Raw genomic sequence first — 17,170 nt, forward strand, 5'->3', positions numbered from 1 at the left:
AACTATAGGAGCGTTTACCCTAATGCAAAATGGAATAATTTAAGTAGAAAATGTTGTTACCGTAAACTGAATGGTCCAAGTTATACTTTGTTACGATAATTTTTTATGTTTAATGAAAACAAGAAAAATATCTTGTCATTCAGCTTTCTTCCGAAAAATGCGTTACCCACTGAGTTCTACCTAGACCTGTGCACCGCTGCGCCACGCCACGCCGTCGATTTTTATACGCCTCCGCTGCCGATGAAATTGAGCCGGCGCGTAGCCGCAGTAAAATGGTTCACGCCGCCGAATAACTTTATGTCACGCCGATGAAAAATCCGTAACAACTTTTCGGTAAATTGCATCTTGAACACGTTGAAATTAGAACTTTGTGCACGTTCGTTCGTCGCTACTCAAAATTGAGTGGAAAATCACTCAATTTTATTAAAACCAGATCTACTCTAAATTGAGTACCATAGCCTGAACTGAATTTTAAGTAAAACGGCTAGGTATTTGTTGATGAGTTATTTCTACTGATTCCCATAATATCCAAAACATAGGAAAATGAGTCAAAAATACACAAATGGGCAAACATTTCGTTTCTTTTCTTTGTTTCTTTATAAGATTGATAAACCAAAAACTGAAAAACATTTTAATCAAGCATTTTATTTCATAGCAAACAGAATGCAAAACAATTATCTTTCAATTTGCGTTGCGGTACGATTCCGCATCCACAGCGGCTGCAATTTGCTCCATTTTAGAATGAATTATTTCGAGATTTTCAAATTTTCTTCTACGACAGAAAGGCAAGCTTCGTATTTTTACATTATCACAACGCCATTTTATTCTTTTTTTAAGTCAACAAATGGGCTGAAAACTCAAAATTGTTAAATTGTTGAGTCAATGTTACTCAGATTCACAAATCACAACTACTCATGATTTTACGCTTGTAATGTAATGGATGTAATGTCGGCCTAAATGCCCCCAATTTGGGCCCATACATAAATTCAGCAACCGACTAAATTTTCAATAGCAACCCAAAATATCCATTAGCACCGGCTCAATGACGCGTTCACCTAGATAAAATTGATAAATAGCAGATTCTTAGCGATGGGCCCAATCTTAGATCCATAGGCCAACATTAGAGCCATTTCCCCTATGACTCATTTTTGAATAACCTCAAATGACGTATATGAGGCAGCGATTGTCATTAAGTTTTTTTTACGTTTGTTTCGCACTTTCTCTAGCTACCACACAGGGATGCATCCAAGGGGCTGCTATGCCAGCATTTTTCGGTTGCCTGCTATGTTTCACTTACACACTTACAACCAACGCAAAACAAACACATGCGGTGTAAGCGACAGCTGTAAAATATGCAATACAGTTGCAAAGTTCGTATTTGGTGTTCAAGTTTGTTGTGGGCCAAAAATTAATATACCAGTTAGTAAGTAAATTTGTGAAATCCCTTAGTGGAAACCAGTGTTGGCAAAATCATCAATCAAATAATATTTTTCCGCTCTCATACGCTCTCAATATCACGCGTGGTATTGGAACAAAATATCATGCTTGATATTGATTTTACAAGCTCCTTTGATATTGCGAGACTATTCACGACGTACAAAAATCAAGCTGAGAGCTGACTCGACACAAAAATGATTCCGTTTCACATCGTTTTCATAGAAAGAGAGAGTATAGTTTGCTATCTCTTTTTACTCTTCACCGATGGCAGACACGAAGGGACAATTACAGAATTTGCAAAAAATAGAGTTTTGCAGTAAGCAGTGGCTTACTGACGAGGATCGGATTTACATAAAGTGGAATAAGTGACTATTATGAACAACACGTTGGTATTTGACCTTTTTCTTAATATCTTACAAGTTGTGCGGGATTCTACGTATATCCGAAAGACATCTTCAAATACATAAAAAAAAGTTATATGACTACAATGCGTGTCGATTCAAATATGTATCAGAGTAATAAAAGCATATAATTTAACGTGCAATGCTCAATAAACGAAAGAATTCCTAGGGTCCATTAAAATTTTACGTAATGCAACTGATTGCTTTTAAATAATATCTCACTTTATCATACGACTCCACCCCCTGCAATTTTAACAAGCACTTGACATACTTTTCTAAAACAATCCGCATGCACGGCCAATGAAATCTGCTAAAAATTAAGTAAGAGTTACTCATATTTGAGTTCAGGTTACTCAAATTCGCAAAAACGTAGGTCACTCATTGAATGAGTAAATTTTCCGACGCTTTTCCGAGGAAAACTTCTCGAACATGAGGAAAACTGATTGTGGTTTAAGTCTGTACACCAGTACACTTCTAACTGGAGTACAATTTTCTTAAATTTTCTCCATATTCGAGAAGTTTTCCCCGGGAAAGTGTCGGAAAATTTACTCATACTATGAGTGACCTACGTTTTAGCGATTTTGAGTAATCTGAACTCAAATGTGGATAGCATTTTTTGTCCATGTTCGATTGGTTTGGAAAGTATTTTTTTCTTAATCATTAAAAATAAACTCACGCCGACCAACGCCACCACGCCACCGCCGCCGGCAGAAAACAACATATCACGCCGCCACCGAAAATTGATCGGTGCACAGGTCTAGTTCTACCCATCGCTTTCTCAGCGGGTTTTCAACCAATCGCTCTGATTTTCTGCGAGTGACTAGTTCCCACTTGCGGAAAAAAATTAGACCAACTGGTTGGAAACCCGCCAAATATTTAGAGGAGCGTTTGTTAAACCATCACATTCATCACCATCTTGATCAGCCAAGTTCTCTTTTGATGAATTCCCTTCATCAGTGATTGATTTGAAATCAAGGCTTATCCCTCTCCTCCACTTATGAATCTTCTTTATTTGTGATAGTGGTGCTTTACGGATTTTCCCTCATCGGTAGTTAACAAAAGACATCCATTTTTGTTTTCAAGCTCCGTGAATATCTTCAATCCAAACCTAAATAGTACTACCATAGAGGTAACTCTAAGACTAGAAGGTCCCGAAGAAACGTGCTCAACTTTTTGGCTCAGCCCTGGTACTCTGTTCGGTCCCAAGCTAATCGATGCACCACTCGAAACATAGGAAAATCCACGAACTCCTCTTTTTATCTGCCAAACTTTCATAGCGAATCAAAACAAACATAGTGTAGTTCTAGAATTTCGAGTAGAATGGGGTACGTTAATCGATTTGCTTACGATCAATCCCAAGAAACAATTCTGGTTTTAAAAAGCTCCTGTAGACCATGATTTAGACTTGTAGAATGCTTTAAAACCTCGATAAAACTTGCAATGTTATTTGGGATAGGCTAGTCAAGTAGTGAGCCAATTTAAAATCGTTAGTTTCCACCGGTTGGCAGGGTTAACTACCCCATTTCCGGCCTATTATGCACAACCCACACTTAATCTTTCTTAATCTAGCGCAGTTTAGCACCAAACGGATTGTTATTATTACTGATGGCTTCCAAATTTATTTACCTTTTCGTATGTACCGTAAGATTTGATAAAGAGAAACCAATCGTTGGGATATTGTCAAAAGTCTAACACTGCCTCTTGACGCCAAACTCGGCCTACGGATTCTAAACTCGGCCTAATACATTGAAACGCCAATGAATCCACTTCGGCCTATCGGATGAAGATAAAAATTGATTCGGTCGTAGCGCTTCTTTTGTTTTTGGGAATAATGGGTGCAAACCTTCATATCATGCGTTCTCATTGACTTCGTTCCGTAGCTTATTAACTAAGGTATCGTACCAAACGCATAATTGACTTGTTAACTCTGAAATCATGGATTTATTTGAAGTGTTCTGCTCGATAGGCCCAAAATGGGCGATTAGGCCGAAGTAGTTCTCTACCCTACTACCCTTTGCACGTACATAACGTTCCACTATGACTTCATCTACTGCTTTAACCCGACCTTCTCTGGCACATTGTTATTTCCTCTAACAAAGCGTCATCGTGATTCACATTACCCCTGCTAAGTAATGGCAGTCCACGCCTTATTTTCCTACCAAACATGACTTCTTCAGGAGGAACTTTCAGCGGCACCGGTGGTGTAGTGGTAAGCCGGATTTCCTCTCACCCTAAAGGGTCGGGGTTCAATCCCAGTCGGCGCCACCGGGATTTTCTGAGACATAAAATGTCTGAACATGCCTTCCTTCGGAAGGGAAGTAAAGCCGTTGGTCCCCGGTTCATGAGTTGCTATCGATAATTTGAAATCCGATGCGATACCAATACAGATATTGAAACCGAACTGTATCGATAAATAATCTCGCTACCCTGCCTTAAGGCTTACCAATCTCGGTACCCACTTCGATCATTCTGTCTGGCACCGACAGAACACAAACAAAAACTTCAGCCACTTTCGCCCCCGACACAGTTGATGATTAATCACTGCGAGGCAAAGCAACCAGGCTCCAGCCATGAGCACCACCAGCATTAAGCCTGATTAGAAGTCAATTATGCTAATTAGCACAGAGCGTTTCAACCCTTGCATAATTAATTGCCAGATCTTCATTTCACTGTGTCTGGCGTAGAATGCGCTACGAACAAAATTTCCCTATCAATTAGACAAGGGTACACGGAATCCTCTCAAAATCCTTCGCTTCCACTTGCTCAAAAGTGTTAATTATGATAAATATTATCCCTTCGTCTAATTATTACAAAAAGGACTTGTTGGTGTTCAACCGAAAAGCCATTCCTCACGATCAATAGCCAATCGATTAGTTTGTGGTTACTTCTTCCGGTCATGTTGCGGCTGATTTCCATTTCCATTTCCTCCAACGGTATTTGGAGAGCAAGTTCTAACAGCAGTCATTCTTCATCTGTTTGCTTTCGACCCCGGATCGAGCCGACCAAACTAAACCTGAAGAGAAACTTCCATTTCCGGTCAATATAAAAGTTGGTATAAAATACCCAATCCTAGGAACTAGCTATTCTTGGTCATTAAATTTAAGACACTCAGTCCCTTCACTCAACCCGGCACAGATTCACCCCAACTGTTTGTGTTTGTATCTTTTCAGCAAAATGCACTCATCGACTCGACGAACCCGGATGGACCAGACTGGCGGCTCCGGCACAGCCATCCTGTTGACGTTGCTAATACTGGCCGTGCAGTTCACTTCCAGTCAGCTCCAGAAACGCTGCCCGACCGACTGCGAGTGTAATCTAGATCAAAGGGGACTGTACCAGACGACCTGCACAAAAGGTGAGTTTTGCGAGGAGGAGGAGGTGAAGAGAGTTTCTATAGAATGATGCTATTATGACTTCTCCGGAGAACCTTGCACCAGGTTGACTTTTGTTTGGTGAAGATTTTGCAGAAGCATCAGGGCTTGCATGGCGGGACCGGACCGGCTGGGTGGTTGTTTGATAGTGTCTTCTGAGAAACAGGAAATAAGCCGCTTGTTTTGCTGTTGCTTGGATGTACCTACCCTTCTTAATAGACGCTCTGCCAATGGTGCAGGAACCGATTTGCTATGAGCTTTGCTCGTTCTGAAGAAGGTGACTACACCGCATCGAAGCTCTTTTGTAGTTTGTATCGATGACAAATAGGACACATCGATGAAGTCAAGACAATTGGTTGTCTGTTGGAATCATATGTTGCATTTGCATTTTGTGCGGAATGAAATGCGATGTTTGTTCGATACTTGGTCAAAACCAATTCGCTTTGTTCTATCAAATAGTGCGTACATTGGAATCAAACTTTGCGTAAAATTTGAATTATGCTAACAGGAAAAAATATCTTTAATATCACATCAAAGTGGATGCTCTTCAATCTTGTCGAAAATATGGTGTAATATTACTTGCCAAAAAGGAAAAAATTATCATTAATACAGTGCATGAACTGATATTACGCTGGTTTACTGCATTTGTTTATTGTTGTGACCATAAAAATTACATGAGATTTTCGACAAGATTGAAGTGCATCCTCTTGCATGTAATATTATTGTTTTTTGCTGTGCTTATTGACGGAAAACTGTGACATTTGATTTTCTTCAATCTTTGAAACGCTACCAAATTGCGTTGAATTACTCAATTACTACAATTACTCACACCACAGAACTTTTTAAACTACATAAAAGCTTGCTTTGCTCTCTAGCGCCCATAGCCACCTATACAGCCTATAAACCCATATCAGTTCCATATAGAAAAAAGTAGGCATTGAGATAATGGCAGTCAAAGTTACGAAGTGCGATTCGCATGTAAATATTTGAAAAATCATAGTAAATTTATGAATATTTTCTTCAAGCTAAAATCAGTTTCATTGAAGCTTGCATGATATGTTATTTACTAGGGGTAAGACAGCTTTTGAGTTTTGAGTAAATTTTAATTTTGAGTAAATCGGAGTAACTCGTGCTGCTCAATGTTAAATACACGCAGCAACTCAGCAACCTGATTTTTGTGGCCATGCTTAAAGTGTCTTTCGAACGAATAACTTATGCCGTGGGTACACTTGTATAACAAACTATGAACATGAGCATTATTTTTATAACACATTATGAGCACATCCATGGTCACTAGACTGATGCAAAATTTGAAATTTTCGCTCCACAGTGCTCAAACGGTTCTGTTTGTTACGAAAGAATAGTCAACATTCATCTGCTCTTAAATTAAATATAGCTTTAGTTAAAAATTTTAATGAAATCAAAATCTGTGTATTATAGACAATCATGATGCAAAGGAACAGTTGATGGGTGCCTTGAAATGCAATGAAATAATATTGATTACGTTAAAGTGGCATGGAAATAATTCTTCCAGCTCCTTTATCGGTAAGCCTCCATTATCAAATGAAATTAAAAATCTTGACTGCTTATACATCAAATCCAGAATACACAATGGAAGTCACTAAAAAGGAAAGACTGGCAATGCTTTTTGATTGACTACCGAGGATGCTCAATACTTCATCCATTAGTTCCAAAGTATATTGGTGGTAGAAGAATTTTATGAAATGGTCATTCAGTTCAGAACTTAAATCTAATAAATCTTACTTGTGTTAACTGTACTATTAATATTAAAATAAAGGCATTAGTAGATTGGTTTGTAACTGCTAATAGAACGTCTTGTTAATACTAAATACTCAAATTGAGCGCGAAACTTTTCCTATTTAATTTGGTAAACTCATAGGATTCATTCCATCATCCCAATTCCCAAATTTGATCGAACCGGATTTTTCAGTAGGAAATCAATAATAACGGCTAATATTAAAATAGAATCCTATTATGTAAGTCGAGTCAAGCTTGACTTTTGGTCACTGGTCTGTTTTTGTATCACAGAATGAATACCAAATTAGACTAGTTAGCCATTGCTTATATAATAGGACCGAAAATTGAAATTAGGATTAGAACATTTGCTTCACCTCATTAATTTGATTTCAAATTTATTTTCATCTACAATCACTAACTATACAGCGGAAGACTATAACGAGCTGAGGTTACAATTTGTCGGGCAAGAAACTACTTCGGCCTTATCGCCCATTTTGGGCCCATCGAGCAGAAAACTTCAAATAAATCCATGATTTCAGAGTTAACAAGTCAATAATGCATTTGGTACGATACTTTAGTTAAAAAGCTACCGAACGAAGTCAATGAGAACGCATGATATGAATGTTTGCACCCATTATTGGATCAGCTAATGGCTGACCTCCAACGCCACCATTCCTGAACGTAAGCGTGGATTACTGCGGACCGTTCCTGTTCAGCTAGCCAATCCGCAGATCCTTCCCTAGGAAACACTTTGTCGCAATCTTCGTCTGCCTTGTAACGAAGGCAGTCCACCTTGAACTGGTGAGCGACATAATCAGTGAAGCCTTTCATGCTGCCTTCAAGCGATTCGTGGCACGCAGGGGAAGACCAGCCCTAGTCATGTGCGACAATGCCCTGCACTTTGTTGGAACCAAGCGTCAGTTGGAAGAATTACGGCAGTTATACACGGATCAAGGATTCCACGATTCTGTTGGACGCGGAGCAGTAGAGAAAGGAATGAAGTTTCGCTTAAATCCGGTAAGATCTCTCAATTTTGGCGGCTTATGGAAGCCACGGTGAAATCGTTCAAATGGAATTTCAAGCGCACTATCGACGACAGAGTACTCCAGCATGACGAAGTGTCTACGACTGTCTATGTGGCAACGAGCTCAGGACTACGTTCAGCAAATCTGGAAGAAGTGGTCTGTCCAGTACCTTTCCGATCTCCACAATAGAACAAAATGGACCCGCAAGCGCGATAACCGGTACCTTGGTTCTGTTGAAAGAGGACAACCTCCAGCCTCTGAAATGGAAGCTAGGACGTGTCGCTAACATCCATGCTGGCTGAGATGGAAACATTCGCATAGCTACTGTCAAAACGCTAGACGATCTGTACCGAAGGGCAATTTCCAAAAATTGGATCCTACCGTTACGTGACAACTTGCACTCTGCTCGTGCTTCGGTGCGACCAGAACTAACCACTGTCAACACCATTTTCCAATTCCGAGAATCCGGAACATCTTGAGTGAAGTTCACGGTGCTGTCCTGTTTGTCATTACGATACGTTCCTGATCTTGTCGCAATTCCTTTCCGTAAGGTAGGATGATGATTTTCAACGACGCGTTGATGGATAACGGGAATCCATGGCACCCGTGCCTCGCTGAGCATCGTCAGCTCGTTTTGGTGGTCAACATATCCGTTCTTTCAATCAATTCGTCCGTGCGACATGGAATCATCGTCGGTGCTTCGGCGCCCGAGGATGCCAAGAGGCCTCCGTTCCAGGCAAGTCGATTTATAGTTGGGTTAAATAGTTGAAAAGCACCCTCTCATTTTTTCGATAAATCTTTCCGTCGCCAACCCGTGGACATACCCATGGACACCCGTGTCAGACCTCAAGACAGTCAGTCGAAGTTGACGATCGAAGTCATTCCATGGCAAGTTCCGACAATGGTTGGGTTATAGCAGTCGTCCAGCAGTAGGCAGTAGTAGCAGTGTTGCTGCATCAAGGAGGAGAAGATAGTCCACGTCATTGACGTCGTGGAATCGGCAGCAGTATCGAAGAAGACAAGTGTTTAGATTAGATTGAAATCACAGAGATTCCAAGGTGGGCGGTATGTTGGAATATAAATAGAAGCACCCTACCACCAAACATGTTCCACGCGAAATAGTATTTCACCTACTCTCACACGAAGCGTCAGGTCCTCTCTTATCAGCTAATCTCCTTTCCACGAGTAAATTGTAGGTACGAGTGAACAGATGATAGGGGCAATAAATTAGTTATCCACCAATCGTTATCACTATTCCTGTAACCTTTTTTGAAGATGAATAAATTCCATTCCAGTTGCAAATAACCGCAATTAGTGATTTCATATGGTGAAAGATTAAAGTGTAAGGTCCGAAATCCGGTCAAATTGTGATCCTGTGCGAAAAATATGAATGTTTGCACCCATTATTCTCAAAAATAAAAGAAGCGCTCCGACCGAATCAATTTGTATGTTCATCCGATAGGCCGAAGTGAATTCAATTGCGTTTCAATAGCGTTTCAATGCGTTAGGCCGAGTTGAGAATCCGTAGGCCGAGTTTGGGGTCAAAGGCAGTGTTAGATTTTGAACAATATGTCAATAATTTGATTATCTTTATTAAATATTACGGTACGTACGGAAAGGTTTATAAATTTAGAAGTCCTGTGCAGTGAAAACATTTCATATTAAGAAAAAATTAAACCAACTTGAAAAATAGAGACAAAAGGCGGGTTGTGCTTAGTACATCCAAAATTAGATCTAAGCCCTGTTGCATATCATGTAGGTTTTAAGTCATGGTTCACCCAATTAATAATTTTAGTTGCAGAGCAGCTTCGACAGAGAAAAATTGATTTTTGCAGCTTATTTTTGCCTTTATAAGCTGTTTTGAAGATATTTTTTTAAATTATTTATTATTTGAAAAGTAATCAAGATCCCGCTAATTTTTCGCTGACAGATCACAACTTGTCGCTACTATCGAATTTTGTTTTGTTTTTAAGATTCTGGCCATTATTTTTAGACTACTTAGGCTGTGTTCCATTTGGTGAATTTTTACTTAAATTTGACAGATGGAAAATTTTCAAATAAACCAGACTTATTTCTGACAGACAAAGAATCAATTTTGACAGACACTTTCTCGAAAATCGACCGATCAACAACAGAGGGATTTTCGAACATCTTAATTTATTTTCTAAGTGTCAAATGAAAGTAAAAAAAAATTCCAAATGGAACACAGCTTTAGATCAGCTTTGAGTAATATTGGGTAACTATATTTTACTCGGTGCAAATATATTTACTCTGAGCGCTGGCTTGCCCCTGGGAGCTTACCATCAATTACTGTCATTGGTCGAAAGGTACAGTAGCAGCACCTACCCTACCCATGTCTCCTCGAGATCGTCAAGTCGACGATGACAGGAGCACATACCTTGGTAGAGGTAGCAATAGCTGCAATTTCCAAACCTACGACTGGATGCCTTCTTTCAACTTGATAACAACTTGAGTGCGGTAAAAATCGGTAGAACTGTTTCAAACACATCGTCGGTACTTGAGCGTGTCGGTGATCATCTCTTTTTGCCAGTGGTAGCGAGGGGGGGGGACACCCCTCACCATCCCTCTCCAACGGGGGATTTTGGTAAAGAGAGATGATCAAACCGATTTGTACCTTCATTCATAAAAGTTGTCCTTGCTCCCTTTCTACTCTCTATATAAAACAATTTCACACTGCCGTACTCTAACGGAACTATCAACTCTATACTTTCATCTCCTCATCGTATAAAAATTACCACTCTAGTATGTTATTTGAAATTAGCATCTTCAACTATATAACTATTAAGAATATCTGATGAAATGAATGAGAATATAATTCCATAATAAAATAAAAGGATTTCTAAAATTTTGGCGATATTTTGCTTATACAATCTCTCAGCAAAAGAGCGTTTTTTTTTTGGGTTAAGAGCGTTGAAAATGCCGAATTCGAGGATGTTTTGATAAACTTCTTGATAAACACATTCAACTTGAAGCTATGACACTACGAAATTCTGTCTGAATGTATATTGTGCGAAAGTCCTTCAAATATATGGCTCAGCTTCGATCAGCATAATTAATTTCGGTTATCGACGTACGATCAATATCTGACTGAAAACTAAGACATCGATCGAGTTCAAATTGAACGAGCAATAGGTGGAATGATCCCGTGACTTATTCCAGTAACTTGGCAAACGGATCAGGGAGAGTGAAATGTTTGAAAGAACAAACAAGATAGCAAATCATCGAACCACGCAAATCGTTTCAAAATCGTAGCCGAAATTGGGTTGTTTTACTTTGAAAAATATACCGATTTGTATACATTATCGAATAGAGCTTCGTTTTTTGAGCACAACGAAGATTTTATCGATCCCGTAGACATTCATCTCGATTCTTAAATCAAGATTTAAATTTTTGATCGTTGACACAAAATGTATTCGTTGACAGCTCGGTCCCATACAAAGTCCCACCAAGGGGCGCTAAGATGGTAGTTTTTTTTCCTAATGTAATCGTACTTATTTAAAATAGTTTCAGTGTACCAAAATTGATGAAATGTTGTATTTCGGTTCCATTTTTAATGTAGATATCGAATATGTAGTTACCTCAATACCCCTAAACAACCCAATTGACTAAACATTCCCTGCGGGTACCGTCCCAACACACTTATAGAATATAAGGAATAAAAATGAGAAACGAAGTAAGTATAAAAATTTTCATCGGGTAAACAAACAAACTTGTCTAACAACGATGGTAACGAGCTAACGCTAAGTATTTTTAAGTATTTCTAGTTATCTTAGATATCAGTAAGTAGTTTTTGTGTATAGCGCAGTAAATACAATGTTTAGAGTGGGATGCCCCTAGTGTTTTATAGTGTATATTTTTCATAAAAAGGAATATTTTCCCTCCTCCATCGACATGGAAGTTGACGGTACTGGCACCAGTAGTTGGCACCAACAGACCCAGAAGTAGTTGCAACAGCAACAAGATTACTAAATGAATCTTTAAATGTGACTAGTGGTGCAATGTAACTCCCGTCTACAGAAACAGCCTACGTGCAAGTGATGTTTTCTTTCGGCTTCCCACGCTGAATGTTGTACACAACCTTCGCCCATTTTCGTGCGTAGACTTTCTTTGCCATTGGATTCATAACAAAGTTGGTTTCGTCCACATTCCATCATGACCCTGGCTGATCCAGGAGATACAACATTTTCCCGTGTTCGAACTGACTATAAATGTTCTCAAAATATCGCTCAAGTCGATCGGCGGTCAGCCCTGCGGATGCTCTTCCAAGCGCTTTTGGCGTTCGCTTCGAGATTTCCAGATGTCTTCTTAGGAACTTGTTCAGCTATTCTATCGAAGGGATGCAAGTTCGGAAGCTGCTTCAAGTACCTTCCACATATAAGATACAAGATGACAAGTCTTTGATAGAATGATCGTACTATGAAAATGCACTATATAAGCTTGGATAGAATCGAAGACAACATATAAGGAAGACTGGCAACTTTGCCTGAATCCGAGCGACAGACACAGTAGTGCCATAGAGGTTACTCTAAGACTAGAAGGTCCCGAAGAAACGTGCTCAACTTTTTGGCTCAGCTCTGGTACTATCTTCGGTCCCAAGCTAATCGATGCACCCCTCGAAACATAGGAAAATCCACGAACCTCTCATTTTATCTGTCAAACTTTCATAGCGAATCAAAAAAAAAATTGTGTAGTGCTAGAATTTTGACTAGAATGAGATACGTTAATCGATTTGCTTGGGACCAATAGGCTAGTCCAGTGTGCGCCAATCTAAAATCGTTGGTTTCCACCGGTTGGTAGTGCTGTGCTCAAGCGAAGGTGGAAGCAACGAAAAATAAGCAAATTCACAAACCTTTCTTCTGAGGATGGAATCTTTGCTATCCAATTCGTTCGGAGCATTCACCTTTGAGCGGCAGATGATGCGATTGTGCCTGTGTCTCATGCCAGTCGTTTGAGAAAATGGAAGAGTTGCCAGTCTTCTTGATATGTTATCTTCGTTAGAATGCAGCTAATAAGCATGTTTTTCCAGAATGCTTATTGTTGTATTAAAATTTCATTTTATAGACGCAATGCATTTGCGAAAACAAACTTTGTTCGAAAATTAAGCTAACATAAAAATGTAAACATTTGTTTTATAAACCTTCCGGCGACCACATTACACACACCGTTCATGTCGCGAAACATTGCACATTTTGCATAATTTTCTTGCAAATATGTAATAGAATCTTGCATTTTCCGGTTGAGTGTATATATATTGGCCACATCCAGACCGGGGAAGTTACAAGTTTCTAAATTGGACCAAATCCCATCTGCATACACCTCAAATCACATCAATATAAAACTTTGTTCAGTAGCCTCCCTTAGCTCATTCGGTTAAGGCACAGCTATGAAGCTAGAACATACTGGAGACAGCTAAGTTCAATTCGCGGTTCGGCCTACGATTTTTTTTCTGGTTGAACATTTGTTTGCCTTCCCTAGACAAAGAGCGGGATTGCACTTACCATACAATAATACTAATGCATAAATGGTATTGGCTTAGAAAGCTCTCAATTATCAACTGTGGATGTATACAAACAACACTATGTTGTGTGCCGACGTATAGTCCCAGTAGGGACGTAACAGAGCCAAAGAAAACATAATCAAGCGAATTTCCATTAAGTGCCCAGAGCTACATTACCCTACCCGGACAAGTTCCTAGAAGTTTCCATTTTCTGACTTTGCCAAAACCCACCGTACGACATATAAAATCTCATGAGAACTAATCAATAACATCATTGCCGGTCATATTGAGTTCTCATACCCACATCGATCACATAATTTATTTCGTTTCAATTTTTAATTTTCCCTTCCAGTTCAATGGCGCACGGTCCCGGTGCACGACTTCGACAAGGAAGTCGAAGTCATCCTCATCCAAGGCTCGAAGAATTCCCTCACCATCGGACCGATGTTCCAGTCGCTCTCGAAGCTGGAGGTACTGAAAATAACCAACGCCAACGTGCCGGCCATCGGCATGAACTCCTTCTGGGGTCTGGTCAAACTGCGCACACTGGACCTCTCGCGGAACAACATCACCCAAATCATAGTCGATAACTTCCGAGGGCAGGACAACCTGCTGGAGCTGGACCTGTCGAAGAACCGAATGGAGCGGATAGCGAGCGGCACGTTCGGGCATCTGAAGGTAAGGGCCGGTGGAATTCCATTACACCTACTCGCGTTCTCTGCCGGGGTACGTATGTCGACAAACGCTCCCATCCGAAGAGTGGCCAAATATTGGCATTAGAATGTTGGTGTGCTCTTGGAAAAATGCAAATAACAGTCAAATTTTCATGATAATTTCTTTTGAAGTCGAATATTGTTATTTGCTCGATATAGTAGCATCCCAGTGAAGGTTCGTATCGTGAAATATTTACCTTCCTCACATCAGGCCGAAGAGCTGAAGTCCCATGTTGAAATTTTTATGTTTGGTGTAATTTAATTTTGCAGCGCCGCCATGCTACTTGAGTCCAGACCTCCCCATGAACAACAACGTTGCCAATTGAATGTTATTGTTGCTCCCAGAGGCGTGCACACGTACCTGCCAAGTCAGTAGTCCTCCCTCAGCAACCATCATGACTTCATTGGCTTCAATAGGTGGATTCCTTGCTCAATTTTGATTACCATTATTATTTTCATGGTGCACGTCTCTGCTGCTGGTGGCTTCGTTCGCAGATGGTTGCTTAAATTTTACGAGGTCGACCCTTTCCACTTTTCAGTTTTCCGCTGAATGCCATACAACAAAATGTAGCTACACACGCGAGAGGAAAAAATAAATACTGCTGACTAAGCACCTCCGCCGAAGCAAACCATGCTAAATTGGCTCCCAATACGGGGAAACATCGTCCCTTCGATGGGAAGAATAAATATTCATTAACATTTTATACTGCCTATTGAGTGTGTACAAAGCTGCCGTGCCTGGCTCCCACCCAAACGCGCGCCCGAATCTTCATCTGGGTTTTTTTTTCGGCATCTTAATCGTTTCAATTTCGTTTCAACCCCCAACAGAGCCTGAAATCGCTGAACCTGGCGGACAATTCCATTGACGAGCTGAATGCGCGCCTTTTTCTCCATTTGGCGAAGCTCAAGTATCTGGATCTGAGTCGGAATCCCATCGACGATCTGCCTCCGGAGGTTTTTAAGGACGTACAGGTGCGTAGAATGGGGGCGCTATTGGAGTTTTATATGCTAATAATGGATTATTCGGCTTCCTTCCGAAAACGATCGGCGGCGCGAATAGAATGAGATTTTCATCGTCATGTTGATATCTTTCTTGCTATATTTTTCTTCTTCTAATGCTTCCTAGGAATTGAAAGTGCTGAAGGTTCGGGGGTGTCATCTGTTGAACGTGAATCCGCAGGTTTACAATATGCTGACTCATCTCTCCGAGCTGGATTTGGGCCTAAATCAGGTAGGTGAAAACCGGGCTTTGCTCGAAGTCTATTGTTAGGCGGGATCACCGTGACAGTTGGGATTTTATATTTTGATAAATTTAGTTTTAGTTTGATAAATAATTTTGTATCAATTTTTTTTTAAATATTTTATATTTGGAATCCCTTTAATATTGAGATATGGATAGATGACTATTTATATTCTTGAGTAGATGTTGGACTAATTTGCCTTCATAACGCCTGCGATTGTATAAGGATATGACCAGGTGTATAATGCAATGCTTGATTTGCAGACTTTGATGTGTGGGAAAAACCACTAGTCCCAGGTGTTTTTTCACGGCAATACACAATATTTTCTGCAAAATTTATTGGTTGACCATTAGCCATCGCACGAGGGAATGTCCCAATGAGTGGGGAAGAAGAGCCCACCTGCGATCTGTTAACGACAGGAAATTGGAAATTCCACTCTCCCCATCCAAATAGCTTCAATCGGGTGCCCTGGTGGACCGTCCCATACTCAGCATATAATGTGTCTTATATTTTTTTTTTCTTTTTTTAAATTATAGTTACTAACACTCTTGGGTCATTCGTGACTTGTCCGGGGGTGAGATTTGAACTCGTGGCTTTGGCGTAAGAGGTATGGATGTTAACCACTACGCCGGGGTCGCCCCCTAATGTGTCATATCAAGACCAACAATTCCCAAGTAGCATTTCTTGTTTTATTGCACTCTATTAGTGGTTATTGAGATCAATTTCATAAAACCGCCAATAAAATTAATAGCTCCAGCACAACCTTTTGATAACCGCTATAAGATCGTCATACAGCTTAGTGGACCACTCTTGATAAGGTTTATAAAGCATGTTTGAGAATCACAATAAAGCTGTCTTAAAACCTTTTGTCAGGAAGCCTCATACTCTACAAAAGGTTCTCATAGCCTCTATAAGAGTAATATTGTATCCAAGCAGTTTTATGACGCTTTGGTGAAAATCAGTTATAAAGCCAATTTAATTTGTATTGGCTTCAAAGCAACCGCCATAAATTAGCTTGTTGTTGTTCTGTTCTGCTTAAACCAAATGGAAATCTTTAGCGGTTAAAATAGGTTTGAGTGTTGGTGTCAAGATCACCATGCAATCAATTTTGTTTCATGGCGACATTAGTGAAAATCTTAAAGAAAATATATTACTTTTTAGAAGTTCCAAAACATATGCGCTTGAAATTTTATCGTGTATATTGAGATAATATGAGCGTTAAATAAATGCGCCTCCAAAATAATTCAAGTTAACAAAAAAGATTGTTTCAGAAATTAAATGAATTTGATGGAATCACCTTAATTTTACAGAAAATAGATATCAATACATAAATTCATACCAATGCACACTGGAAATCATTTCGGATCTCTTATTTAGCCATTATTTTATTGAAATTTCTTGGATTTTATTCCAAGGCTAATGGCATTTTCATAATGACAATATGGCGACAGAAGACAGCAGGCAAGAAAAACACCAAGCGCAATTTCTTAAAATGTCTAATGCTTACATTGCACACTGGGTCAGGAATGCAACCTTGCGGAGCAAAATTAATAACTCCGAAACGAAGCATTTCCGCGACTTGGTGTCTTCGGCAAAATTTCTCGTCATAATAAGGACCATCTATTGACATAAACAAATAGTTCAAAACTCTTCCGCAAAGATGGTGTCACAATCTAACTTCTTTCTCTGACGTTTTGGAAACTTGA

At 39.7% G+C, this 17,170-nt stretch overlaps 1 protein-coding gene across 1 annotated transcript in view; it reads left to right on the forward strand.

The window, feature by feature from the left end:
* Positions 1-17,170, forward strand: part of rdo (reduced ocelli) — a 392,245-nt gene that overhangs the window by 325,944 nt on the left and 49,131 nt on the right. The window contains exons 3-6 of the mRNA XM_065216836.1: positions 5,009-5,193; positions 13,863-14,188; positions 15,052-15,195; positions 15,350-15,454. Coding sequence (XP_065072908.1) covers positions 5,009-5,193; positions 13,863-14,188; positions 15,052-15,195; positions 15,350-15,454 — 760 coding nt within the window. The remainder of the gene's footprint in view (positions 1-5,008; positions 5,194-13,862; positions 14,189-15,051; positions 15,196-15,349; positions 15,455-17,170) is intronic.

The sequence above is a fragment of the Ochlerotatus camptorhynchus genome, unplaced genomic scaffold (assembly GCF_037179485.1).
Source record: "Ochlerotatus camptorhynchus isolate MF236.1 unplaced genomic scaffold, CSIRO-AGI_Acam_v1.1 ptg000068l, whole genome shotgun sequence".
Taxonomy (NCBI): domain Eukaryota; kingdom Metazoa; phylum Arthropoda; class Insecta; order Diptera; family Culicidae; genus Ochlerotatus; species Ochlerotatus camptorhynchus.